The 22,897-nt window shown below is 44.9% G+C and overlaps 1 protein-coding gene across 1 annotated transcript in view; it reads right to left on the reverse strand.

Moving 5' to 3' along the window:
• igdcc3 (immunoglobulin superfamily, DCC subclass, member 3) overlaps positions 1-21,773 on the reverse strand; it is a 46,450-nt gene extending 24,677 nt beyond the window's left edge. Inside the window, exons 1-2 of the mRNA XM_068317479.1 lie at positions 21,538-21,773; positions 17,310-17,615 (exon numbers count right to left, since the gene is read on the reverse strand). Of these exons, the coding sequence (XP_068173580.1) occupies positions 17,310-17,615; positions 21,538-21,604 (373 nt within the window). The 5' untranslated portion in view covers positions 21,605-21,773. The remainder of the gene's footprint in view (positions 1-17,309; positions 17,616-21,537) is intronic.
• Between the last annotated feature and the right edge of the window lie 1,124 nt (positions 21,774-22,897).

Raw genomic sequence — 22,897 nt, forward strand, 5'->3', positions numbered from 1 at the left:
AATGGCTCGAAAGTAATGATCCATTTCTTTAGTGCACTGCTAAACACACACACACACACACACACACACACACACACACACACACACACACACACACACACACACACACACACACACACACACACACACACACACACACACACACACACACACCAGGGAATAATTAGTAGAGTCATTAAAGGCCCAAACTGTGCTGTTTTCTGTGACGCTCCAAATCGCCTCATCTGATGAGACGTTTCCGTGTTTTTCCACCGGCCTGTGGTCACGTGGGTGTTTTTCCACATGTGGGGGGTGGGGGGGGATGATGGAGGTAATGATGCCAGTAGAGGGACAGAAACACAGCAGCATTCATACCAGCAGCTATGGTTTATATATAAAGCTTCATTGACACCCCCCCATGTTATAATATCCTCTCAGCTCCCCCACCTGCAGCACATTTTGACCATTTCCACAGCTTTTCATCGCAAACCGTCGCCCCACCCACAAGCCCCTCTCCAGCCCGTGACATCATTAAGCACATGTTGTTCGAAGCAGCGGCGATGACTGCCGTGCTTGGCCCCACCCCCACCCTGGGAAACCAGTAAAATAGAGATGAGGCCCATAAATAATGGAGATGGTGTACAGTACTATTCCGGCGAAGAGAGCCCACACTTCAACAGCCTTTAAATAGGCATCCCCTGAAATAGCATGCCCTGTGCCGGGACCCTAGAGATGGCATCTAAATGCAGATGTGATATTTTATTGGCTCCCTGCCCCACCAAGTCCCCCCCAATCTTGCGCCGGAGCTCGGGCACTCCTGCGATCAATCTGCCGGCTGGTGGTGCGTGATGCTTATTACCTATGAAAGAAAAGGCTGCACATGCGTAGGATGCATCCTACCCCTCCAACAACGCACACAGTCGTCCCTTAATGTCTCAACACATCAACACCTTCCTGCGCGTGCAGAAGCGTCGGCTTTATTGCCAAGCTGCCGCACCGGCTCAGGTGGCAGATCTACAGACGTACGAGGACAGTAAAGCTCCTGAATCAGACCTGTTGATCGGTTTCCTGAATGCTCTGCAGCCACCTCGGCGGTAATGTGTTTATATAGCAGGACATAAAAAAAGCATGTTTTCCCTGTTAAGGCAAGCTTTCCATTTTATTAGTTATTTTACTTTATAGGGAGAAATGTATCTTCTGTAATACCTTATTTTATTGCATCAACCATATGATCAGCATCGCATCTTTACGATCAGACATGTGGCAAATGTTGCTGCCGCCATCTGAGTTTGACTCCGAAGAGAGTCGGGTTTATTAGCCTCCAGATTTTCACGTAAGAATTTGATTTCAAGTTTTGATAAATAATAAAAATATTTATCATCTTAATATTACATCTTCTCTTTTAGCAGCATGATGGAGCCTTTGGGATGACAGGACACTAGTAGTTGGAGGACACGCTCTCCCACCGTGGGCACAAACACACCTCCATTAAATCCTGATGACGGCTTTTGAACTTTGTTCTGGTAACAATTTGGTCTTTTTTTTTCTTCTTTATCCCAGAGGAGCAAACCTTCATGATTTCCATGCACCGGAGGTAACTTTTCCATTTTACCAATTGAAAACCAGGTGGAACGATCCAGTCTGGGATGTTTTGAGCATTACACAACTCTTTTGTTGCTCTGGTAAAGGTTTGTTTTATTAGTGTAAATGATTAGCTAGCTACTTTAGTATATATCAAGTGTTGCGGAAGCCTTTGAAAGCTGCTATGAAAAGAGCAAACATCCACACAGGTACAGTGCATAATACAAGAATAATGGCACCGGTATAGCCAAAGGCTCTGCGAGAGCGGAAGCGGTTTAGTCCAATAGGAATGTCATTAGTTTTACAGGTATTTCATCAAAAGGCAAAGTATTGGATTAATTAAAATTCATAACTAATGACAGAAGTAGATCAAATGTTGGGAGATCAATATCAGGTCGGCGGCAAAAAATGCATGCAACAAAATCCGATAGTTGATGAGGTACTTTATTAAAGAAACAAAAGCCAACCTCACGGCTGTACAAGAGACAACGAAACATCAGGCCATCATGAATGTGAAACAGATCAATCTGGCACAAAATGATGCGTTCACTGACCAAAATGGATGAGTTATCAATAATGTTTTGAAAAACGTGAGCACAACCACGCTCTAAATACAGATGGATGGCTTTGAAAAGAGTGTGGCCGCTGTCGCGCAACGCAATCACACAAAAGCTATGAGCCGGTTCAACGGCACCACAAGACGGGGATCAGCTAAATGTCAAATATATAAATAAACAAACAAATAAATAAATAAATCCTATTGTTCTCTTCAATTAAAAGCATCGTTTTTCTTTTCATGATTTCTCGGCCGACCTTCTTAATCATCTGCGATACGCCGTTCACACTCACAGCTCAGCGTGATGGATGTTCCTACTCCACTGATTTTCTACATCACATTACAAAAAAAAATTAATTAAAAAAAAACCTTTGAAAGGGATTTGATTGCATTTCGGGCTGGTGGTGTTGTTTGTGGCTCCTTTACATTTGCACTTCCAGAGGTGTGATTGTCCCTAAGTCCGAATTGATCAATGCTGTGGAAGCTGGCGTGCACTAAGTTAAACGTAAGAAGATTGATTGCTGCTATTAACCCTCCTGCTAGCAGACGGAGGAAGCAGTGAGGCTTCAGTCACAAATATCTAACAATTCTCCTTTGCTTACCTAAACAAACGATGAGGACAGAGGTCTGAAATGTAGAAACTACTGAGCATTACTGCTAAACAAGCAATAAACCACTGCTTGGTCAGCTAATGGTAGCGACACGAGGATTTTCTGCTGGACAATGCGAGGATGATGGGAAATCCAAATTGCTCCAATCTGACTCCTCGTGGGGACAAAGCCTGCACCTCCTCTGGTGTCCTCCTCTGTGCCTATACCTCCATCACAACCCTTGCCCCTGCACCACCACACGGCCCCTTCAGACCCCCCAGTGCTGCACCATCACCCCCATCCCCTTTGCAACCCCCACTGTGCCCCAGTGGCACCAAATCTCTGCACTAAGCCTTCTACACGCACTTAGGCCTGAAGACCCTAATTAAAGTGAAACCCATTAAAGCACAACAGATGCTGGAAATTAAGGGATTATTTAAATGATTCTGAGCAAAATTAAAGACGAGTGAGGGAGGAGAGGGGGGGGGGGGCGGTAGAAGAAGGTAATAAACAAAATGATGCAATGATTCTAAATGAACGTTAAAGTGTTTTTCCTCCTTCACGTCAAGCTTGGTGAAATTGTTTAATTCTGTTAAATTAAAGAGAAAGTTTAACAAGTGCAGTAAGAAAGAATGGATGCAAGAACGAGAACACTAACAGCCTGCTTTTTGAATCATTTGAAGGGTAACTGGGCGTAAAAGTACGAACTCATTAAACACAATCAAGCGTTCTCTAACGATGCAGAACAGAAGACTCAAACGGCAAAGAAGAGGCGTTTCTATGATGTTGGGGTTTTTGTTTTTTTTAATCTTAATGTGCTGTCTATCTGTCAACAAGTATTTTATGAGGTTGTAAAAAGACGTTCCTGCTTAAGAAGTTTTCCCTTCTATTGTCAGATTGCACACTGAGATTAAAGTTCTGCTTCTGCGCTGGCAAAATAAAAAATAGAGAATTTAAAGAGAACATCGGGATACCAGCAGCCTGGAATCCTCGGTGTGAACCTTGTTGAAGCTGCACTACTTCTTCCATTGTGGGAAGAAAGACACCTGATTTCTGTCTGTGATGATTTTTGCCTCATAAAATTCTTTTCTCCTGAGCATTTCGGGGTAGCAATAATCTCTCTATGAGGGTCTGTACTCCACAAGAGGAGAAGAGATAAGAGGCACCCATCACCCCTTTGCCTTGCTTTCATAAAAAAAGCATCTTTTTCTATTTTTTTTTTTTAGGCAGCCAGAATACACCTTAAAGAGAAACACTCTTCTTTTTCACACCTGATTGTTCACAACACTGTTCTCTGCTTGCCCAGAGGCCACATATCTAATTAATATAATATCACCAGTACTTCAGCATGAAACCACCTGCTTTAGAATTCAAATGAGATGCCTCTCCAATCATCCTACCAAGTGTCTGTATTACATATATATATAGATACGATAAGATGCACTTTATTGAAATAAATATGGGCTATTTGAAATATATTTGTAGATATATTTCTGATATAAAATCTTATTTCTTAAGATTATGAGGGGGTTAAATTTTTTTTTAAATGTTTAAGAGACATCTGGGCTGAAATAACATTTATATTCAAATGGAAATTTCATTAAATGCTTCTTTGGCCTGTCTCCGCCTCTTGTTTTGTGAGGCCAAAAGTAAGCGAGGCCCGCCGTCAGCAGCGGCTCTGAATAACAAACTGGATGGACATTTGGCATCAGCATTCTCCACAGTTCGACACTCATTACTTCCCCCTCATTAGAGTACAACTGTTGGGCAGGGAGGATACTCCATGGAGGTCAGGATGAATATCTTCCTTTGTGCTGCCGTTTCTCCGTCGCATATCGCCGGTGGAAAGAATCCACGTGGACAGAAATCTCTGAGGTGAGCAAACCTCCATATGTATGCATGAGTTCCCTTCTGAGAGACCTCTTAACTACTGTATGTATCTGACAGTGATTTCGGGGGCGGGTGGTGGTGGTGGTGGACTAAACTTGGGGTAGATGGATGACCCCACATCTGGCACTCCCACGGGATATCTGAAAGAGACGGGGGGCGGGAACGGCCCATGCGCTCCACTGCATCTCAGAAAACTGGGCTCCCCAAACGGCTGAAATGGATTTGTAAATCTCAACCCTTCTCCACTCAATAACCCCAGACCCCCCCCATCCACCCCACCCCATCACACATTTGCAAAATGAAGGTCCACTGTGCCTCAGCTGCGAGCTTCCCATTGGGCTTTTATTGGTTCGCAAATCCGTACATCGCGGTTTCTGGCGGGAAAATGGGCTGCTGTCTCTGTGGTCAGTTGGATATGGATAAATCATCATCGTGGGTACATGAGAGCCAACGTTAAGGGTGAAAATCATGAATTCAGTTCTACCCCATTGCACCCCATTGAGTTACAAAAAGACGCTAGGAAAGAGGCTAAAGAAGCGGCTAAAGAGGATGCTAAAGAAGATGCTAAATAGGAGGCTAAAGTTGGGAAATAAAGCTGGGGGCCATTTGAAATTCAAAATATATTCTGTATATATTTTTATGCTATCGGTAGCGAAACCTTTAGCATCACATTTGCAATTTCTGATATTCAGATGCATGAATAAAGTGAATAAAATAAGCCTGACCTCAAGTATTGTACAATGAAATGTAGTTAACCAAAATAATAACATTTCCTTACAGTCCCGCTCCAGTCTCTTGACACTAAGAAGCCCCTGGCCACATTCAGATCCACTTTCCATATGAACAATGTACGCATGCATGTTCTCAAATCTTCATTTTGGCACCATGTCAGTGAATGTAGATAGTGATCTCTCAGTGAACGCACGCTCCGGTTATCCATTTTATGCAGGCAAAGCTCATTTTACCTAGCTTTTCTCTAGAGTATTGCCTTTGCTGTCCTGCTATAGTCATTACAATATATTAAAAATAGATATTCAATTGTGTTTCAAATGAGAAAAATCAGCATTCAGTGGCTTTCAAGTTGACTTAAGGTGGAGCGGTATCCTCCACAGACTGACCTGAGTACAGCTAAGAGACAGGGGGGAACGGGAGATGTGTGGAAATAGCCAAACGTGTTCTATGTCCCGAACCTAATGACATACTATAGAGGAGAATGATGGCAGCCATAAAGCAGGACGACACGCACAGATTATCCATTAAAAAGTTGGTGTTAGCGTGTGCGCTAGGTGCTCAGTGGATCGGGCAGTCATTTCTGAGAAATGATCCATGTTACTTGGATACCAATCCTGGGACACGCTGTCACTTTTACACCCGGCTTAAAACACGTGGACGCCTTTATTCATGCATGATGGCATGCGCACACACACACACACACACACACACACACACACACACACACACACACACACACACACACACACACACACACACACACACACACACACACACACACACACACTCAAACATGCGATCACTCAGACCCCTCCCGACTCCGTGAGCTCAACTGACAGCAGTAATGAGTTTCTTCTCTGCGTAAGCCAACTGGCACCCACTCAAGGGAATTTCTCAGGCTGAATTGTGGTCATTAATCACAAAGCTGGGCAACACTGTGCCATCATGTGTGTGTAGCAAACAGAGATGCGTTCCTGGCGGTCAATGGGGCTACAACATAGAAAAGGAGGAGCGTGCAATTGTGGCAAAGACAGAGGGAGTAGACTGATGAAGAAGGAATAAAGCTAGACCAGAAAGAGTATAACAGCGCTTCATAAAGAAAATGTTTGGCTTGTAAATCAGTTCCTCACAGGGAAGTCTGGGCCCCGACTCCTACTGGGATAAATGGAGGATAAAGATATGAGGTATCAAAAGCCCAGATGCTCTATTCTGTAAATATGAGTTCAATTAGTGGGAGGAGAGACGCTGCGGCATCAATCATGATCAACAAGATAGATGGAAAATACTCCTGCCAGTCACCGTGAGCGCCTTGGGGAACTCACGGCCGCAACGCAGACACATAGTCATGTGAACGGAGCAAAAAATATTGTGCGTTGAAGACTGGAGGGTATAGCTTAGAGCAAAGAGAGGTGGTTGCAGGAAATATTATTCAGCTATGGTGAGAGCAGCCTTTCAAGCCTGTGAATCACTTAAGATAAAGCCGGGCTTGGACCTGAAGATGGAGAATCGCCACCGCCTCCTCTCGTTGACACAACTGGAAACTTCTTTATCTTCTCTTTTTCGTCCGTTCGGAAAACGCCAGCTGACTGGGATGTCACCACCACACCCCCTCCCTCGTAGATCCAGGATCCCAATCCCCCTCCTGCACGCCACCCTACCCCATTTGCCTCCAAAATGGTAATCCTGATGAATTTATGCTAATATGTAGATAGCGAACCCTACACTGCATGTCCAACCCCTTCATGGAGGCCTGGCTGCACGGTGGCTGGTTCACACAGATTTACCAGGAAAAATAACCACAGAGGCGGACGAGCGCAAGACAAAGAGGAAAGGCAAGTGGAGACCCTGTCAGGACCACTTAGTGTTACCAGACAGTGGGTGAAAAATGAAAGCCTTTTGTCTCTGCCTTTACCAAAAGTGTGCAAACAAAGAGTGTGCAGATAAGGCGTGCATTGAGATGGTGCATCCATCCTATCAGATAATAAAACGCGGTTTGGGATTTTGGTAAACAAACAGCTGCTGTGGATTTACATAAATTGTCAGAATCAGTTTTATTTTCTATGGAGAAGCCATCCCAAGGTTACGGCTTATGAACAATGGAACAGGATATAGGCTGCAGCCGTGCAGCGATTCCTTAATGTAAATCAAATGAATCCTGCTGATAAATTAGGACTATAGGCTCAATCGTTTGGTTCTAAACAGCTCAAAGCATCGATTGTCAGTACACTAAGGTTTGACCTTAGTCCCGCAACGACAGTCTCGTACATTAATCATTTTAACTACTTAAGATATTTTCATTTTAGTCATTTTTCCTTTGAAGGAGGAGATTTGGTGCCGAATCCTCGTTGGAAACAGACCCCAGCGTGTAATCGATTGTCGAAACGGTTTCCCCATCGTTTCGGGCGCCATGCAAGACCGTTTGACGAATGGCTTAATATTACTGTTGACACCGAATGAGTCTTTTGATGCCAAATATTTGATGCACAAGTGTTTCCCCAACTGAAAGTAAACGCCCGCGGCGTTTCTGAACAGCCCCCTCGCTCCTCGATCAGCGCTTCTGTACTCTGCTAATAGATGACAAAGAACACACAATCCGCCTGTAGTTGGGGAGGCAAAGGGGGTGGGGGGGTATCTGACTGTCATGCTCTTGTCTCATCTCTTCCCTGCAGTGAATGAGAGGAGGGGCGCTACCATCAGCTGTCAGACCTGAGCACAAATCACTGCCTCCTCCACACTGCCATCAGCGAGCAGCTAGCCCTCTAAAACTGTCTCCCTCTCTAACAAATAACACCTACGCTGCCAAACGGAGGGGGGCTATTATGCTACTAGCGTCAAGTGTGAATGAAAACCGCGTGAAATCACTTTGGTAAGGAAAACAAATGATACATTCATAAATTTGATGGACGCTTGTAAAAATAGACACCATTCATCCAATTGGAGAAGCTCACAGGACAGACAGTCTCTACCTCATTCGAATTAAATCAGATGTTTCAACCGTGGGACGCGGGAACAAGCTGGGGGAATTGGCGATGCGCATTTATTGAAGCTTTTTACCTTGAAGTACGTAAAGTCGACCAAGAACAAGCCATGTTGCGCATGTCAGAGCGGTGACTTGATGTTAAATGTAGGTAATGTGTGTTACAGTGAGGAATTATGAGTGGGGTCAGGGGAGCAGTTTTCAAGCTGGGTGAAATGGCGAGGCGTGACTCTCCAAGCTAAGCTAAAGCTTTGCATCCTTGATGTCAGTCGAAAACCGCAGGGGTCAGGAGGTCACGGCGAAGCATCGGAATGGAATGTTCCTTCCTGGTTCAGGGTTCAGTCTCCAGAGAGGCCCGGAGATCATTTGAGACCACCAACACATGTTTCATCTGTTTTACTCTCCACCTCTCCACCGTCTTTCATCTGCCGTCGCTTTACAGTTGCCAGCCTCTCTCTCTTATCTTCTCAGTCGTCTGCACGTCAATGCCACGATGAAAAGAGACGCCCCCCCCCTCAAATAAAAAAAAATATTTTCTTGATTTATGAAGTATCTGTTTGCCGTATAAATCAAACATCGATGTCTTGAAAATGTCTCCTTTTGTCTAACAGCGCGTATAATTAGTTTTGTACAAGACAAAGGCAGAAAATACGCAGAGATTCTGTTTCATGTTGTCAAGACGTCGAATAAAAGCGTTGAAAGCATAAGTAAAAACAATGTGTGTGAACAAAACTACAGAAACAAACAGGTTGTCAGAAAAAGATTTCATGTCCGTCCAGTAGCAGCAACGTCTTCGACTTGATTCCATTATGGAGATTGTTTTTTTAATTGTAATGTTGATTCCAACAGGACCTACTACAAATATCCTTTTTGGGGGGTGGGGGGTGTATAAAATGTGCTTATTTTACTCTTGTTGTTCCGGGCTGCTGTGTTGCTTATTAAGCAAAGGCCAGGGTCAGAGCTGCGATGTTGCTGCAGGTTTGGGCCACCTCATTTCACTGCCAAAGCCAAGGTCACTGCCACTGCCTGGGGCCATCAGACTGGGGGATGGGTCACCAGTGGTGAACGAGCAGGAGGCTGAGCGTTCGGAGGGGAGGGGAGCATCATGGGAGGAGAATTAAAAAACAGGGAGGGGTATTCTGCCCTAGTGCACACAAAAAGGTCACCGTTTCCCAGATAAACGTCCCTCTCCATCGTCCAGCCCCTTGCAACCTCTGACCCCTCCATTTCTGAGTCAGTGCTGCAACAGAGGGAGAGGAAAAGAGGGGGAGGGGGGGCGCGAGGGGAGACACACCCACCCGGAGTCAGCGGTGACAAAAGGGGGCCTCAGCCACGGCGAGCTGAGTTGGTCAGAAGAACAAGTGCTCAGACCAGCGTCACAAAGCAGAGCCACCGGAGACTGCCCATCTCCACAGCCTCTGCCTGTTCCCAACCACTCTACTGCCCTGCATTACACAACCAACAATAGGTGCTGTTCAGCGCCGAGAGGTACCCCAACACACACAAACACACACGGGCTCGAGACGAAAGGGGATCCGGGGGCCCAGAGGAGAGTCGCTGCCTGTCTATCACCGACTGAACTTTGTCTCTGAGTCTTAAATGTCTTTGTCGACACGAGAAGATTCTCTTATCCCTGCTTGAACAAAACGCAAAACCAGAGGAGAGGGTGGAGGTGGGGACTGGATGTCCACTTTTAATAAATTTGTCCACCACTCCAAATCCTGTCAGGCTTTGTCATCGTTACACATCTTCACACATGCAAAACAAAATGTTTTCTATAGGACAAGACAGGAAGAGGGAGTTTGGGTGCTTTTATTGGTGGATGGTGCAGACTCTGTAAAGGCTTTTAACTGTGCTATCTGGCCATAAAGGCTCTGTTAAGTGCAGTGAAGCGCGGCGGGAAGAGCAAGCCAAGCGCCCAGTGAAGCCAGGACACATAGGAACACCATCGTGCACGTGCAGCAGACACCCTCGTGTCCATGTGGTGCCATTCACAGGAGGATCATCTACTTCGTCTCCTGATTTTGGTCTTCACGCTACAGGACAAAAATAAGAGTCTTAAGAAGGGGGACAGAAGGAGGGGGGGCCCCACAATGACAGTTTTGTTTTCTCCCCAAAAGTGTAAAATTCAGATAAAACAGTCTCTTTCTACCGGTTAGATTCCCGACAGATAATGAAAAGACACACGCTGGCATTTTAAAGGCGAGAACTCATCACTTATCCAAATCCAAACAGATCAACGTGACATCGCTCAGTACAAATTGTAAAGACAGACTCCAGCAGTTGGGGACCCGTCTGCCCCCCATCCAGCCTTTGGTCGGCCTCTGCTCTCCCGTCTTTCACCTTTCACCTCTATTACTGAGGAATTCCTCCCATGAGCCTTAAGTGTAGGCAGAAGGAATTTTAGACCCCCTTTTCATTGTTTGTTTGAGAGCGTAGGGTGGTCCAGAGACATCCGGAGACCAACAAACAGACAAACACACGCTAGAGCAACACTGAACTTGAACTTCAGCTAAGATCTACGCTGATTCCCAGGCAGCAAACAGACGTGCTTCAATATTTGTAAGGTAGTTCTATATTCCAGTCCATCTAAGTCGAACTCCTTTAATTGAAGTTAAAACCACTTTCTGTGACAGAAATATTAACACAGTGTGAATCCGGATCAGCATCAGTTTGCACAACTGATTAAAGCAGCCGCTGGAGAGGTTGGCCCAGATGTTGAACGGAGTAACAGGGTTAATTTACTCGTTTCAGCTAAATGTCAACTTAATGCATAAAAATCAATAAAAGAAAGAAAACGAGGCTTGAAAGTTCAACAATTGATGAAACCATTGGGAAGCAATGATCAAACTTGGTCAGCAGATGATTTAACGTTGTCCCCGTACCTAAAGCTAACCGACTCATGCAATAAAACTGGGGTACACCGGCCAGTCAGGGGAAGAGGAGCTCGGGATATAAATCAGATAGATCCAAGCTTAAAGGTTCAGTTATGCTCGATGTAAATAACTTCATTTGCAGACGGTGTTCCGACCTGATCTGAGGCCTCTCGGCAGACCCAGGGGGTTGATTGTTGGATTCACCGTTTGCTTCTGCCGCGTCTGAGAACAAAAGGGTCTGTGTTGGTGGTCTGACAGGGCGCACTTTAGACGAGTCCGAAGATGTAAAAGAGTCTGATTCCCCCGAAGGGACTGATGCTCTGAAAAGGGATCCGGTTCCAGCCAAATGTTTTCTGTAGCTGTTGAAGACATTGGTGAGGGGAGTACAACGCCGCCATTCTGCACTTGTGTTCAAGTCTTCAAAAAATTAATAAAACCTACACTTTTACCCTAAATTTTATCTCATCGGGTTAAAAACTCGAGGGCTATGTCGGTATCTTTGGCACTCGTCTGTTTGGCGGTCCTCAGGATCTCATCCTCTGTTTACTCGCTTGATATGCCAAGTGATACTGTTTACACAGGCAGATATTTTTAGAGCATATCGGTGCCAGCTCTGCTCGACGCCGCTCAAGCCGCTCTCCTTTAACATCAAATTGTTGCATCTTACCAAGCAAATATGCTCAAGATTTAAGCATAGGACTGAATTTAGTCACGCTAGCCAATCGTTCCTGACATTTGAATAAAGAGGATATTAAATTAACGTGATTCTGAATAAATAGTCCTTGATCTGTCCAGTAAACATTAGAGTCATATCCTAATTGGCTTGGGAAATAAACGGAACAAAATTGAACATTTCACCTTATTGTTACGCATCGTGTCAACATGTGTGGAAAAAAATAAGACAATGAGGCATAATACAGGCAGTAAAGGATCCCCTGGCGATTTTCCTCAGCTTCAAGGTCAATGATGTGCCATCTTCAGAAATAATAGGGATGCCTGCCCCCTTCTCGCCAGAGAGGAAGGAGAACGAGGACAAACTTAAGCATCTTGTCAATGCAAATATCCAGTTTTCATTACCAACATTTAGTACTGCTGTCAGCCTCCAGACAAACAAACAAAAAACAAATCATATAATTTACAAAATGAAAGTTGATCTGCAGCTTTGGTTTGTGTGAGTAGGATTAGAATATCTAATGCAGTAAATCATTAAATATCCTGTGATTAATCATATATTTATTACATCCCTCTTCAACGCAGCGATGTAATTGTCAGTGTTCGTTTGTTCGTCTATTCGTCCGTTCGTTTGTTCGTATGTCAACCAAGATGAAACAAAAAGCACATTACTCAGGCAGCATAGGGGATGAAAATGAGATGATGACTTTGACCTTGAGAAAAGTAGGTCAAGGTCAAATTTCAACTTCCGTACACTCAGGAACCGAATAAGATAGAAAGACGAGGGAGAAGGCCAGTGTGAGTGAGACCATAGATCAAAGCTAGTGCTTTGATCTACCTATGCACTAGCTTTGATCTACGGTTAAAGCTAGTGCATAGCTTTGATCTACCCTGAAAGGTCAAAGCTATGCACTTGTCAGGCACTACTTTCAGGGTACCCTGACCTATCCTTCGCGGGATGTTGCAGTCTTTGACTGCCTTGGTTCTTGTTTTCTGTATTTAGTTGGATCAGGATGTGTAATAACTAGACAAATAACATTTGAGAAGCTGAATTCCTAATTAAATATCTACATTCTGCTTTTCTTCTTGTCCATCCAGAATTTTTTTTTTTTAAAGTAAACTTGCCATTCAACAATCCAGGACATGTTACCCACCCTAGTCTGCCTCTAATTGGCTGGCTTGTCGCGTTAATGAATTTGGATTGGTTACCTATACTCATGAAGCGTGGTGTTTGGTCAGGGTCTGGGTAGATGCATCCACAGCATAAATTCATGTCAAATTTGGTGCTGTTATTAATCTGCTTTAAATATTATATTACGTTTTCCAGATTAATCAGGTGTTTTAATACTGACTACCATTCTAAAACCGGTAATTAGGATGTGTTATTCATTGATCGATTGATTCTGTCCTGAATCAGTCCAAACCTGAGGAGCCGTGGGGACATTTCTGGGGGCGTTAAACAAAGTTTGTAGTGTAATTACAAAGCAGAGATCAGAGCCCCATTCCCTTCAGCTCGCCTCATCAGGAGAGAGAAAAGAAAAAAGGCCAGTTGGTTCTCAGTCCTTCAAACACAATGGTGGACAGATGGAGGGGAGCTGACCACACAGCAGGAAGGAACACTCTGATCTAACATCAGCCACACACCTGCCCAGAAGGAAGGAACGGGGCGGGTTTATCCTTTTTAAAACTGGGCTTATGGGTCTTCAGAAAAGTACAAAGCAAGATGTACTCGAGTTTTATAATTTCATTTATACAAATTAGAAAAGTACAGGAATAAGTGACCAAAAAAAGAAGGAAAACACACAAAATTCAAACCTCTACCAAGGCCATTATCCCTCATGGTGATAACCTCATTTTTGATAGGCGTGTGTTGAGCATAATTCTGAAGTTATGGACCGAATGAACTGCTTACTCTCACAACCTTAAAGAATCACTTAAAAATTCCCAAAGCCACATCCTGATTTGGATCAGCGTTATAAATGAATTGTGTAAGTTAATCATGTTTGAATGTAACACGATTGAGTCGTGTCATCCAGAAAGACGGAGGAAATGATCGCCGCAAGAGTGATACAGCATTCGATCTTATCTTTTGGGTGTAAAATTTCAATTACGTTGCTTCTCTTGATGGATGAGGTCACCGATTGGGAACCACTGCTCCGATTTTTAAATGTGCAGCTCTTTTTTTCTCATTATACAATCTTAATATCACGAGGATTAAAAGAAAACACTAAGAGGCTTCATATTTAAATGTCACAACAAGCCCATGTGGCATTTCGCCGGCTAATCTATATGACAAAGAGATGACTTGTTTGCTTCGTGGAGAGCGAGCAGAGAGGAGCAGGGAGGAGGGGAGGGGGACAGATAGAGGGCGGGGTTTGGCTTGAAGACAAAGGGAGCAACAAGGAGATGTAGGAATGGCATTCGGCATTCACCCAGGCGGGAGGCCATGAAATGGGTGGGGACAGGACGGTCGGAGGATGATGGAGAGCTGCTGTCAATCCGGGCGAACACGCGCGTGAACACATACGTACACTCCCGTGTAAAATCACAGCGAGCTTCTCCATTAATCACTCGCACTAAACGTCTCAGAGGCCGCCAGTGGCAAGACATCCACGCAGCTCTTAAATGCAACACGATGCAACTTCTCCTCCAGTTCTGGCACGACTGCAAAACACTGTTTCTATTACACTCTTCCTGGTCGACATTGCATTTATTTACATTTACATCCAAGAAAAAGGAGTGGAATTCACGCAAGCGAGAAGCAAGTAAAAGGTCGGACACTTTTACGGGCATCCTCTGCTTTCTCTTATTTCATCCTTTACAGCCCCCTGGGTTCCTCTTTTTCATTAAAGTCTCATTCAAAAGTCTGTTGTGACGACGGCAGCGCAGTCCAGCGTGACCATCTCACAATCAGACAAGGTGGGAATGATCATCCAGCAGCCGCATGGTGGAAAACCCTGTGAAATAGCTTTCTCGGATATTCTACTTTAAATTTAGGGCGTTTCTTTGACTGTTCGCGTTTGCCCTTTTCCCATCCCACTTCATATTGTGTCGCCAAATCTTTCCTGGACAGGTCCTGAGAGTATTTGTAATCTCTACTTTCGAGCAGGGTCGGGCAAAAATGCCTTGTTTCCTTGACAAAGCTTCAAGGCTTTCCAATTAATTTCAGGCAAACAGACAAAAGAAAGTCATTTCAATTGAACCTAAAAGCTATGTTGTAATGCAGGACTGCGGTGCGCTGGTTGAATGAATGTGTCGTGGGGGGAGGGGCGCGAGCCAAGGCCCGGGTCCACTGTACAAGGCTTGTCATTCATCCAAATGATGAAAAGCTTCCTGAACGTAAGCTAATGAGGAGCTCCAACAGAAACCGAGGAAAGAGAGGGAGATGGAGAGAGAGTGAGGGAGAGAAACTGACCTTTAATGAGATAACATTTAGGAGGAAAAAAAAAAAAGAGTCCCCTGGACCACCCGATTTAGAGGGGCGACGGGGAGTCCGTCCTACACCAGACCCCGACGGTGAGCTCACACAAATGGTTGTCAAGCAAATAAAAAGTGAAATTTATGGTGGGAGGTAGTGTGGAGGGTTACATGGAAGCCAGTGAGAGGGCATAAAGAGGCTTCCATGATCACAACACCCATTGCATCGCTGTGGTACAAGTCAAAGCTCCGTTGTGAGACGGACAATAAGACAGCAAATTACCTCCAAAAACACAAAGAGAGCATCGGCCTTAACAAACACTGAGCAGAATGAAGACACAAACTCCAGTCATCCATCTTTGTAAGAAGAGCGTTTAAGCTTTTGTCTCCATAAAAGCAGATGAAAAACTAAATCCTAAATGAACGGGAGACTGTGGAGAATCCATCTCTCCTTTACAGCAACACAACAGTCCGATCAATAGGGAAGAACTTCTGAACAGAACACCTGCAGGATCATAGCGTGGAGGTGGGACCAAGACTCTAGCTAATGAATGGGACATCCCGATGCTGCAGAAGCCTCCTTAATCTGACATCAGAAATCATTTCCAGTTTCAGGACGACTGACAGATATACGAGGTGTCAGTAGACGGATGATGAGCAACATGGGTACACTTTACGAAACGAGGCCTTTGGAAGAGTCTCTGGGGGATTTAGTCTTCTCGTTGTTATTGTGAGATGGGAGAGAAAATCTATTCAGGAGGCACAAAGCATCTTTACAGCAGACCTTTCATTCAGTCAACACCTCTTCCAGAAGCTTTCTCACCACAGCCAAGAGGGTCGAAGGTCAGAGATGAGGATATGGCTTTCAATAATCCTTCTGTTGATTTCCGATACAGGCAGTTTTTTTGGGATCAATGATGTCACGTTTTTTTCAACGTGTCCATGTCTCACCTATTTAATCCACATTTATTTTATGGAGTGGATGTCCAAATTGCACCAACTTTGACTCAAACCTTGCTACTAAAACAATAAACAGTACAATAAGGGGCGGCAGTGGCTCAGTGGTAAAGCGGGCGGTAGAGCGGGTCGTCCTATGATTTAAGATCGGCGGTTCGATTCCCGCTCCCGCCCCCCCAAAAATACCCAGAGGTGAGCTAACAGTGGGAGGTGTCAGCTCATCTCCGGAGCACTGCCGAGGCACCCTTGAGCAAGGTGCCGTCCCCTTTACAAATTGCTCATTTGAGGCGCACCAAGAAGGAGCTGCCTGCCACTCTACCTCCCCTGCATGCCTACAGGCCCCTTTGTGTGTGTGTGTGTGTGATACGGGGGGCCTGTACTCACAAATATGTATGCATGCGTTTGTAATCAGTAGCTAGAGTGTGCTTTCTTAATTTCCCTTCGGGGATCAAACCAGTATATAAAATTAAAAAATTAAATTAAATTAAAAATAAACTGCTGCTCAGCTCATGCACACAGTTCAGGTGATGAACCTTTTTTTTTTATTATTCTCTCCAAGCTTTAGGAGGACCCTATTTGAAGACTTCTTCCTGATTACAATTGAAATAAAAAGCTATAACAGCAGGTACAGTCTGGCCTTTGAAACATATGGGCCTTCAGGAAGGCCTTAAAAGGTCAGCCACAGATCACAAGTGACTTTTTCCTTTGAACAGTGAGATTTTCATACTAACTTCTGTCCCACTGAGTGGAAGAGCTGTATTGGCCTCAACAGCACAGCAGCACGCTGCCCACTCACAGCCTGGGAATCAACAGGCCTCCGTGAGCCTTTGTGTCACTGAATATATATTACACAGCAAGTGTACAACCTCTGAACTCAGGCCAGAGCGGAGATACAGTAATATATCAGAGGAATGGACGCCGCTTGGTTGTGTGTTTTTGTTTTTTCTACTTTTGCCTTACTCGAATTTTCATTTTCTGCATCCATGGGGGGGCTGGAACCTATCCTGGCTGACTTTGGAAGGGTATGCATGTGGTCTTTAAAAAAAACAACAACAGCTAAAGCAACAGAAGAAGAAACTTACTGGCAGCAAGAATTCTGGCCTTGCGGCTGACCACCAACCCAAAGGAATTCTGGGCGACGCACTCGTAGTCGCCTTCATCAGACGAGCCATCGGATTTGGTTTGCAGGAAGTGACCGATGAGGAGCGAGCCGTTGATGAAGGTGGCGTGTTGCTGATCCTGAGTTAAAAGCAGGCCGTTTTGCCGCCACTGTATGACGATGGGAGGTATGCCGTTTACTTGGCAGTGGAGCATGAGGGGCTGCTCCTGCACGGCGATGATGTCACTGGGCTCCAGCGTGAAGGAGAGCTCCGCCTCACAAATCACACCTGTGGAGAAGAACGCAAACGGTTACAAAATTAAAAGTAGGGACATTCTTTCATTTTCCACTTAAAATCCAGAATCTGGAGTCCAAAACTGCAGATAGCAGAGCTAGCTCCAGGCTAACAGTCGTGAAGGGAAGTCATGCAGGCTGGCGGCCGAAAGCATCCAGAACACAATCGCGTTACACGAACAGTCACGTTTGAGCGGTTAACTCGTGGCGCCTCAGCTGTGATCTTTATCTCTAGCATGAAACGCAAATGGCGTGATGGGATTTCCTGATATACCTTCTTAAATTGAAGCTTAACATTGGTGTGATATCTGATTTCTGTTTTTTACATATATACATACATATATCTTGTTTTTGGGGGCGGGGGGGGGGGAACTGTAAGAACAACAAATGAAAGATGTAAACAGTCTGACCTGACTCGGTACTATAAAAGAGGACCTTAGCAGGCTCTCTTCGTATCGTGTTTCAGCTGCTGATGGACTAAGCACTACCAGTCGCTGCCTCAGGCCCTGGAATCTGGTGTTACAGGGGGGGCTAGTGGAGGGTAGTTGAGAGGGGCAAACACAGGGGTCAAAGCAGAGAGCCTCGCTCTTCATCCCTCAAATTCCAGCTGAGAAATGCCTCCCCTTAGGTGCAGACAAGGAATTCATCGACACACTCCTCCATTAAGATCATATGTGGGCTATAATGGAAAGAAACGTCCCCCTCTTCCTCTCTTCTTCCTCTACATCCTATCTTCGTGTCCCCCCCCCCTTATTTTTTTCAGCCAACAAGCACTGTACGTAAATGGCCATGGGACCGGAGAGACATCAATGCTATGACTTGTGAAAAACAAGAGGGTGGCGGTGGGAGAAATGTTTAACCCTTAGCTGGCAGGCACTGATCCGGTAGCCGGGGCTGCTCCGATTCAAAGTGATGCTCACTGAGCTCTAATTCCATTGGGTTTTTTGTTTTATTTCCAAACAGGAAGCAGTGAACAGAGAGGAGAAATAGCAAGCAAAGACACTAAAGCTGTATCCAGTCGATCGCCGCTCTTGTTTTCATCCAAACTCTCAAAGTTAGCAATCGGGCAAATCTGAAAAACACGCCAGGGGCGTTAAATCCAACCTTCCCTCCTGCAGATTGACTGATCCATATCAGAGGCTTTTGATTTTCTGCATCCAAAGCTGTCAAGTCACATTAGTCGGTGTTATCAAGTCTTGCGGCAAATGGGATAAAAACAGTTCAGTGCGCAATGTGTTCCAACATCATTGATTCAGAGTTGATTAAACAGCTTTATTGATGCTGTATGCACTTCCTCGCGGCTTCAATTAATCAGCTTCCCCCATTAGACAGAACGATGTGAAGGAGCCTGAGCTCTGGCTTTTCTAATGAATAAAGCGTGCCGGTGGAAGGACTGCCGGATGCAATCATGAGCGGTAGGTGGGCAGAAGGTTACAAACAACAGTCTGAAAAAGGTCAGGCGGAAAAAAAAAAAAGACTTGGAAGACAGCAGCAGGAATCAGGAGACAGATCAGATGAGGTGGAGGAGATAAGAGGACAAAAGAAATAAAAGGGGAGAGAGCTGGTGATGGGTTTGTTTTGGGTTTTTTTTTTTGGGGGGGGGGGGTTGAAGTCGTCTGCAAACAGCGAGCTTCTGAAACCACATCTATCCACAGAGACACATGTTCAAATCTACACAGCCGTGGATTTTCATGGTTAGATAAGGACACACACACACATTCACACACCCTAATGCTCTTTCCATGCAAAGGAAAGAGACACTAGCAAGTAGGATTACTGGGTGAGACCAGAGACAAGTGTTGGCTAAGTGTGGCTCATGCTCCGGCTTACTATTGACAGATAAGTGTGGCTGGCTGGCACTGAGGTTTAACTGCTGCAACAGTAAAGTGAGGATCACAGACCAGCTACTGACAGTCAGATGTAGTTAGCAGACAACACACCGCCACCGATGGAGCCAAGCGAGCTTTTCTATGATGCATTCACACATGTGACGGTCCAGAATTAGATTTAGCATGTCTTGTTTGAAATGTGGTAAAAATGTTTTGCACACTGGATAATCCTGTTTATCCAGCGATTTCACCTAGGTTTCCAAGAGTTTCATGTGGAAACTTTTAAAGCTATACTTCAAAAGTCGTTTTTTTTTTTTAATTTGCTTCTCCATCAAGCACGCGTGTAAGGATGAAAGAACCGGTAGAACCGATCCATCAAGAAGAGCTTCCGTGAACACGCTCAATTTCTGTCCTATACGTTTTGCCTATTTTATCGTTTCATCCGTTTTTCTAATTCCTTAGATCTGGGCTTGATAAATTATGAATCAATACTCTTCTTCTTCTTTTGCTGCCTCGGTGCTCGTGAGTGTGTGATTTCACACTGTGGTATTCAACAGCTCGGTTGATGGTTGCACAGACTTGACAACAGTGTTGGCTGCAGCAGTTTAAATTGCAACACAAGAATGCTGAGAAACCGACCATGTGTTGGCATGATCGATGAAGGCCAGCTGCAAAGACGTTCTCCCGTTCTCAAGCGCTTCTCTTCAAAGCAGTTTTCCCACACTTAAAACAGTCACCTGAAGGGATTTTCTCTAGATGTTCAAGGTAGTTTTAGGGAATATAGACACATCTGGAGTCACATTAAAAAGTTAAAGTCCTCCGTGTTGTTGATATGAAAACTGAAAGATCCTCTGCCTTAACTCCTCAGATGATGCAGATATCCTTCTTATTGCTCTACTCTTCTCCACCCTGCTCTAAACATAATGAAAAGAGCCTTAATCTATGCTTAATCTAATCTATGAGGCGGACTGGAAAGAGCAAGTACAGGTCCAGTACGCTCACGGAGCTGCGTGTCTGATGGTTTCTTTTTTTCTTCACCATACATGTGATGAACCACCGTGGGCCTTTATGGTTCCGGTGGGGGTCTTTGTGGGTCCCTGTGTGGTGCGCTTCGCAAAATACTCCACGCTCTCTCCTGCCTTTGAATTAAGGGTCCGTTCAAATAGAGAGAAACTGTCTGTCACGGCGAACAAAGGGACAAAAAAAGAGAAAGTTGAAAAGGAGAAGGGACAGTCTTGACATTTAATCTGTATGGTACCCCCCCCCCCCACCACCACCACCAGCAGACAATAACTGGAGCCTTTTTTAAACCATCCCCAGAGCTATCATCATTGTCATCTCACTGGTGAGCTGCTCTCCACTCAGGAACTCCGTGGACTTAAAAGTCCTCTGATCTAAAATGACACTTTTAAAAGCAGCGCACTTTGAAAAGTTAGAGCCAAGTTATGGGACATCCATCACTTTTAAGAGCCACAGGGACACACATCCTACACGATCCTCGTTCGTAAAGACCCTGAAAGAATGGATTCTGCGTTTCGTTTGCGTCTCAATTTGACCATGTGATTATGGATTTAATGAATTAATGGGATAAAGAGGCTCTTAGATCTGCAGCCCTGCTGATTCCGTGGACGCACGATGGAGGAGACAGAAGTGGAAGCCTCCCTGCGCCCGTTGGCAGCTTTTGTTACCGGCAAAGCCGGGTCTCTCCGGACGCATTCATTGCGCTCCTTTCAGCGGAACATTGTTCGCATTCCTCTGTCGCGTTTCTAGGAAAACAAATAAGAAAGTCTCTGGGACCACGTTGCGCGCGTATTGCCGTGGAGCCACCTGGATACGAACACCATGCGCTCCTTACCAAAGTTCTGACCGCTCCAAAGCAGAACTTCTAAAAACATTCCAATTTTCAAACGGGCTGGCTTTGACACCCGGGTTAGTCTGAAAACACTAACAGGACACCGGAGAGGGGGGGGGGGGTTCAGGCACACCGGTCAGCGGCTTCACGTTGCCTTCCAGCGCGCACCGATCCCCCGGAGCTGGAGCTCGGCGCACCGACAGGGGTCAGTCCGGTCATCAGATAGAGGCACTTACCGGTTAAAGCATTGAGGAGTATCCCCAAAAAGCACGGAACAAGGCGGCGGTGCCTTGTGGATGCCATTTAAACACTTGGAGCAGATAGTCCGACAGTTGCAGCAACGTGAGGCGAATAAGGGTTTTTTTTTAAATTTAAAAAACAAACAAAACAAAAACACGCAGACGCAGATAATTTCCAGTCCCGGACACCGGCCTACATCACCGGACCCGCACCGCCACTGCTGCTCGGTGGCTCGTCGGGGTCGGAAAAGCTTTCGCCATTTTCACCATCTATCAGGAGTCTGCCAGCATCCCGCTCCCTCTCCTTCTCAATGACTGCTGTATCCAGAGGCTCTCTCTCTCTCTCTCTCCCCCCTCCCTCACTCACCCGCCCCCCCCCCCCTCTCTCTCTCCGAATCTGCCCCTGGAACAAAAGAACAACCTGCAAAAACAGCTTCAACTACTACGACCGGCTGCTTCAGTAGATGAGGTCGAGAACTTGCAATGCGATTCAAAATAATAATAAAATTTTGAAATCGTGCGTAAAAAAAGTGGCATCGTCAGCAAAATAAAGAACATAGCGATGATGTAATAATTATAAACCACTGATGTGATAATAACAGTAACCTAGTTATCTTATGCGGTTGTTTGGGGGGGGGGGGGGGTGTCAATAAAACGTACTCAACAGAGCGTAAAAATATCTGTTTTGACCCGGAGCAGCACCAAAATCTAACATTGTCCCTTTTGTCATTAAAAAAAATCATTACCCAATCATATGTTTGGGAGTATATATGTATCAGGTGAACAAACAACAAACAAACAAACAAACAAACAAACGCTCTTAAAAGTTAAATAACCCAAATGAAACACAAAAAGTAACAATAACACCAAAAGCATTTTGTCCTCGCTGAACCCCGAACAGCCGCAAGCATGCGTTTAACATCAGTTTAATCCGAACACATATCAGTTCAAAAAGAACAAATACGAGTGAAAGTGTTTGTTTGTGCACGAGCAGCTGATAAATAAACCCGTTACAACAAAGCAGCAGCTGTTTAACTTGCGTCACGGCGCCCCCTGGTGGACGCAATTCACCTAATTCTGGATTGAAATTTAAAAAAAAAAAAAGTGCTACTGTACTGAATGTGATGCAAGAAAGGGAGTAAAAATGTAATGTCAAAAATATAATTATTTTCCCTCCCAGTCAAGGAAATTATCAGGTCGTTACAATCAGGGTAACGCCACTGGTCGAACACGTTTACAGACAAATGTCCTGAAATTAAAAAAATAAAATCAAAGAGGACATTTTTTCAGATGATCAATATAATGAACTCGATAATATCGAAACATTTGTAGTAAAACGTATGAGTCTTACTGTATA

The sequence above is a fragment of the Antennarius striatus genome, chromosome 1, assembly GCF_040054535.1.
Source record: "Antennarius striatus isolate MH-2024 chromosome 1, ASM4005453v1, whole genome shotgun sequence".
In the NCBI taxonomy this organism is placed as follows: Eukaryota; Metazoa; Chordata; class Actinopteri; order Lophiiformes; family Antennariidae; genus Antennarius; species Antennarius striatus.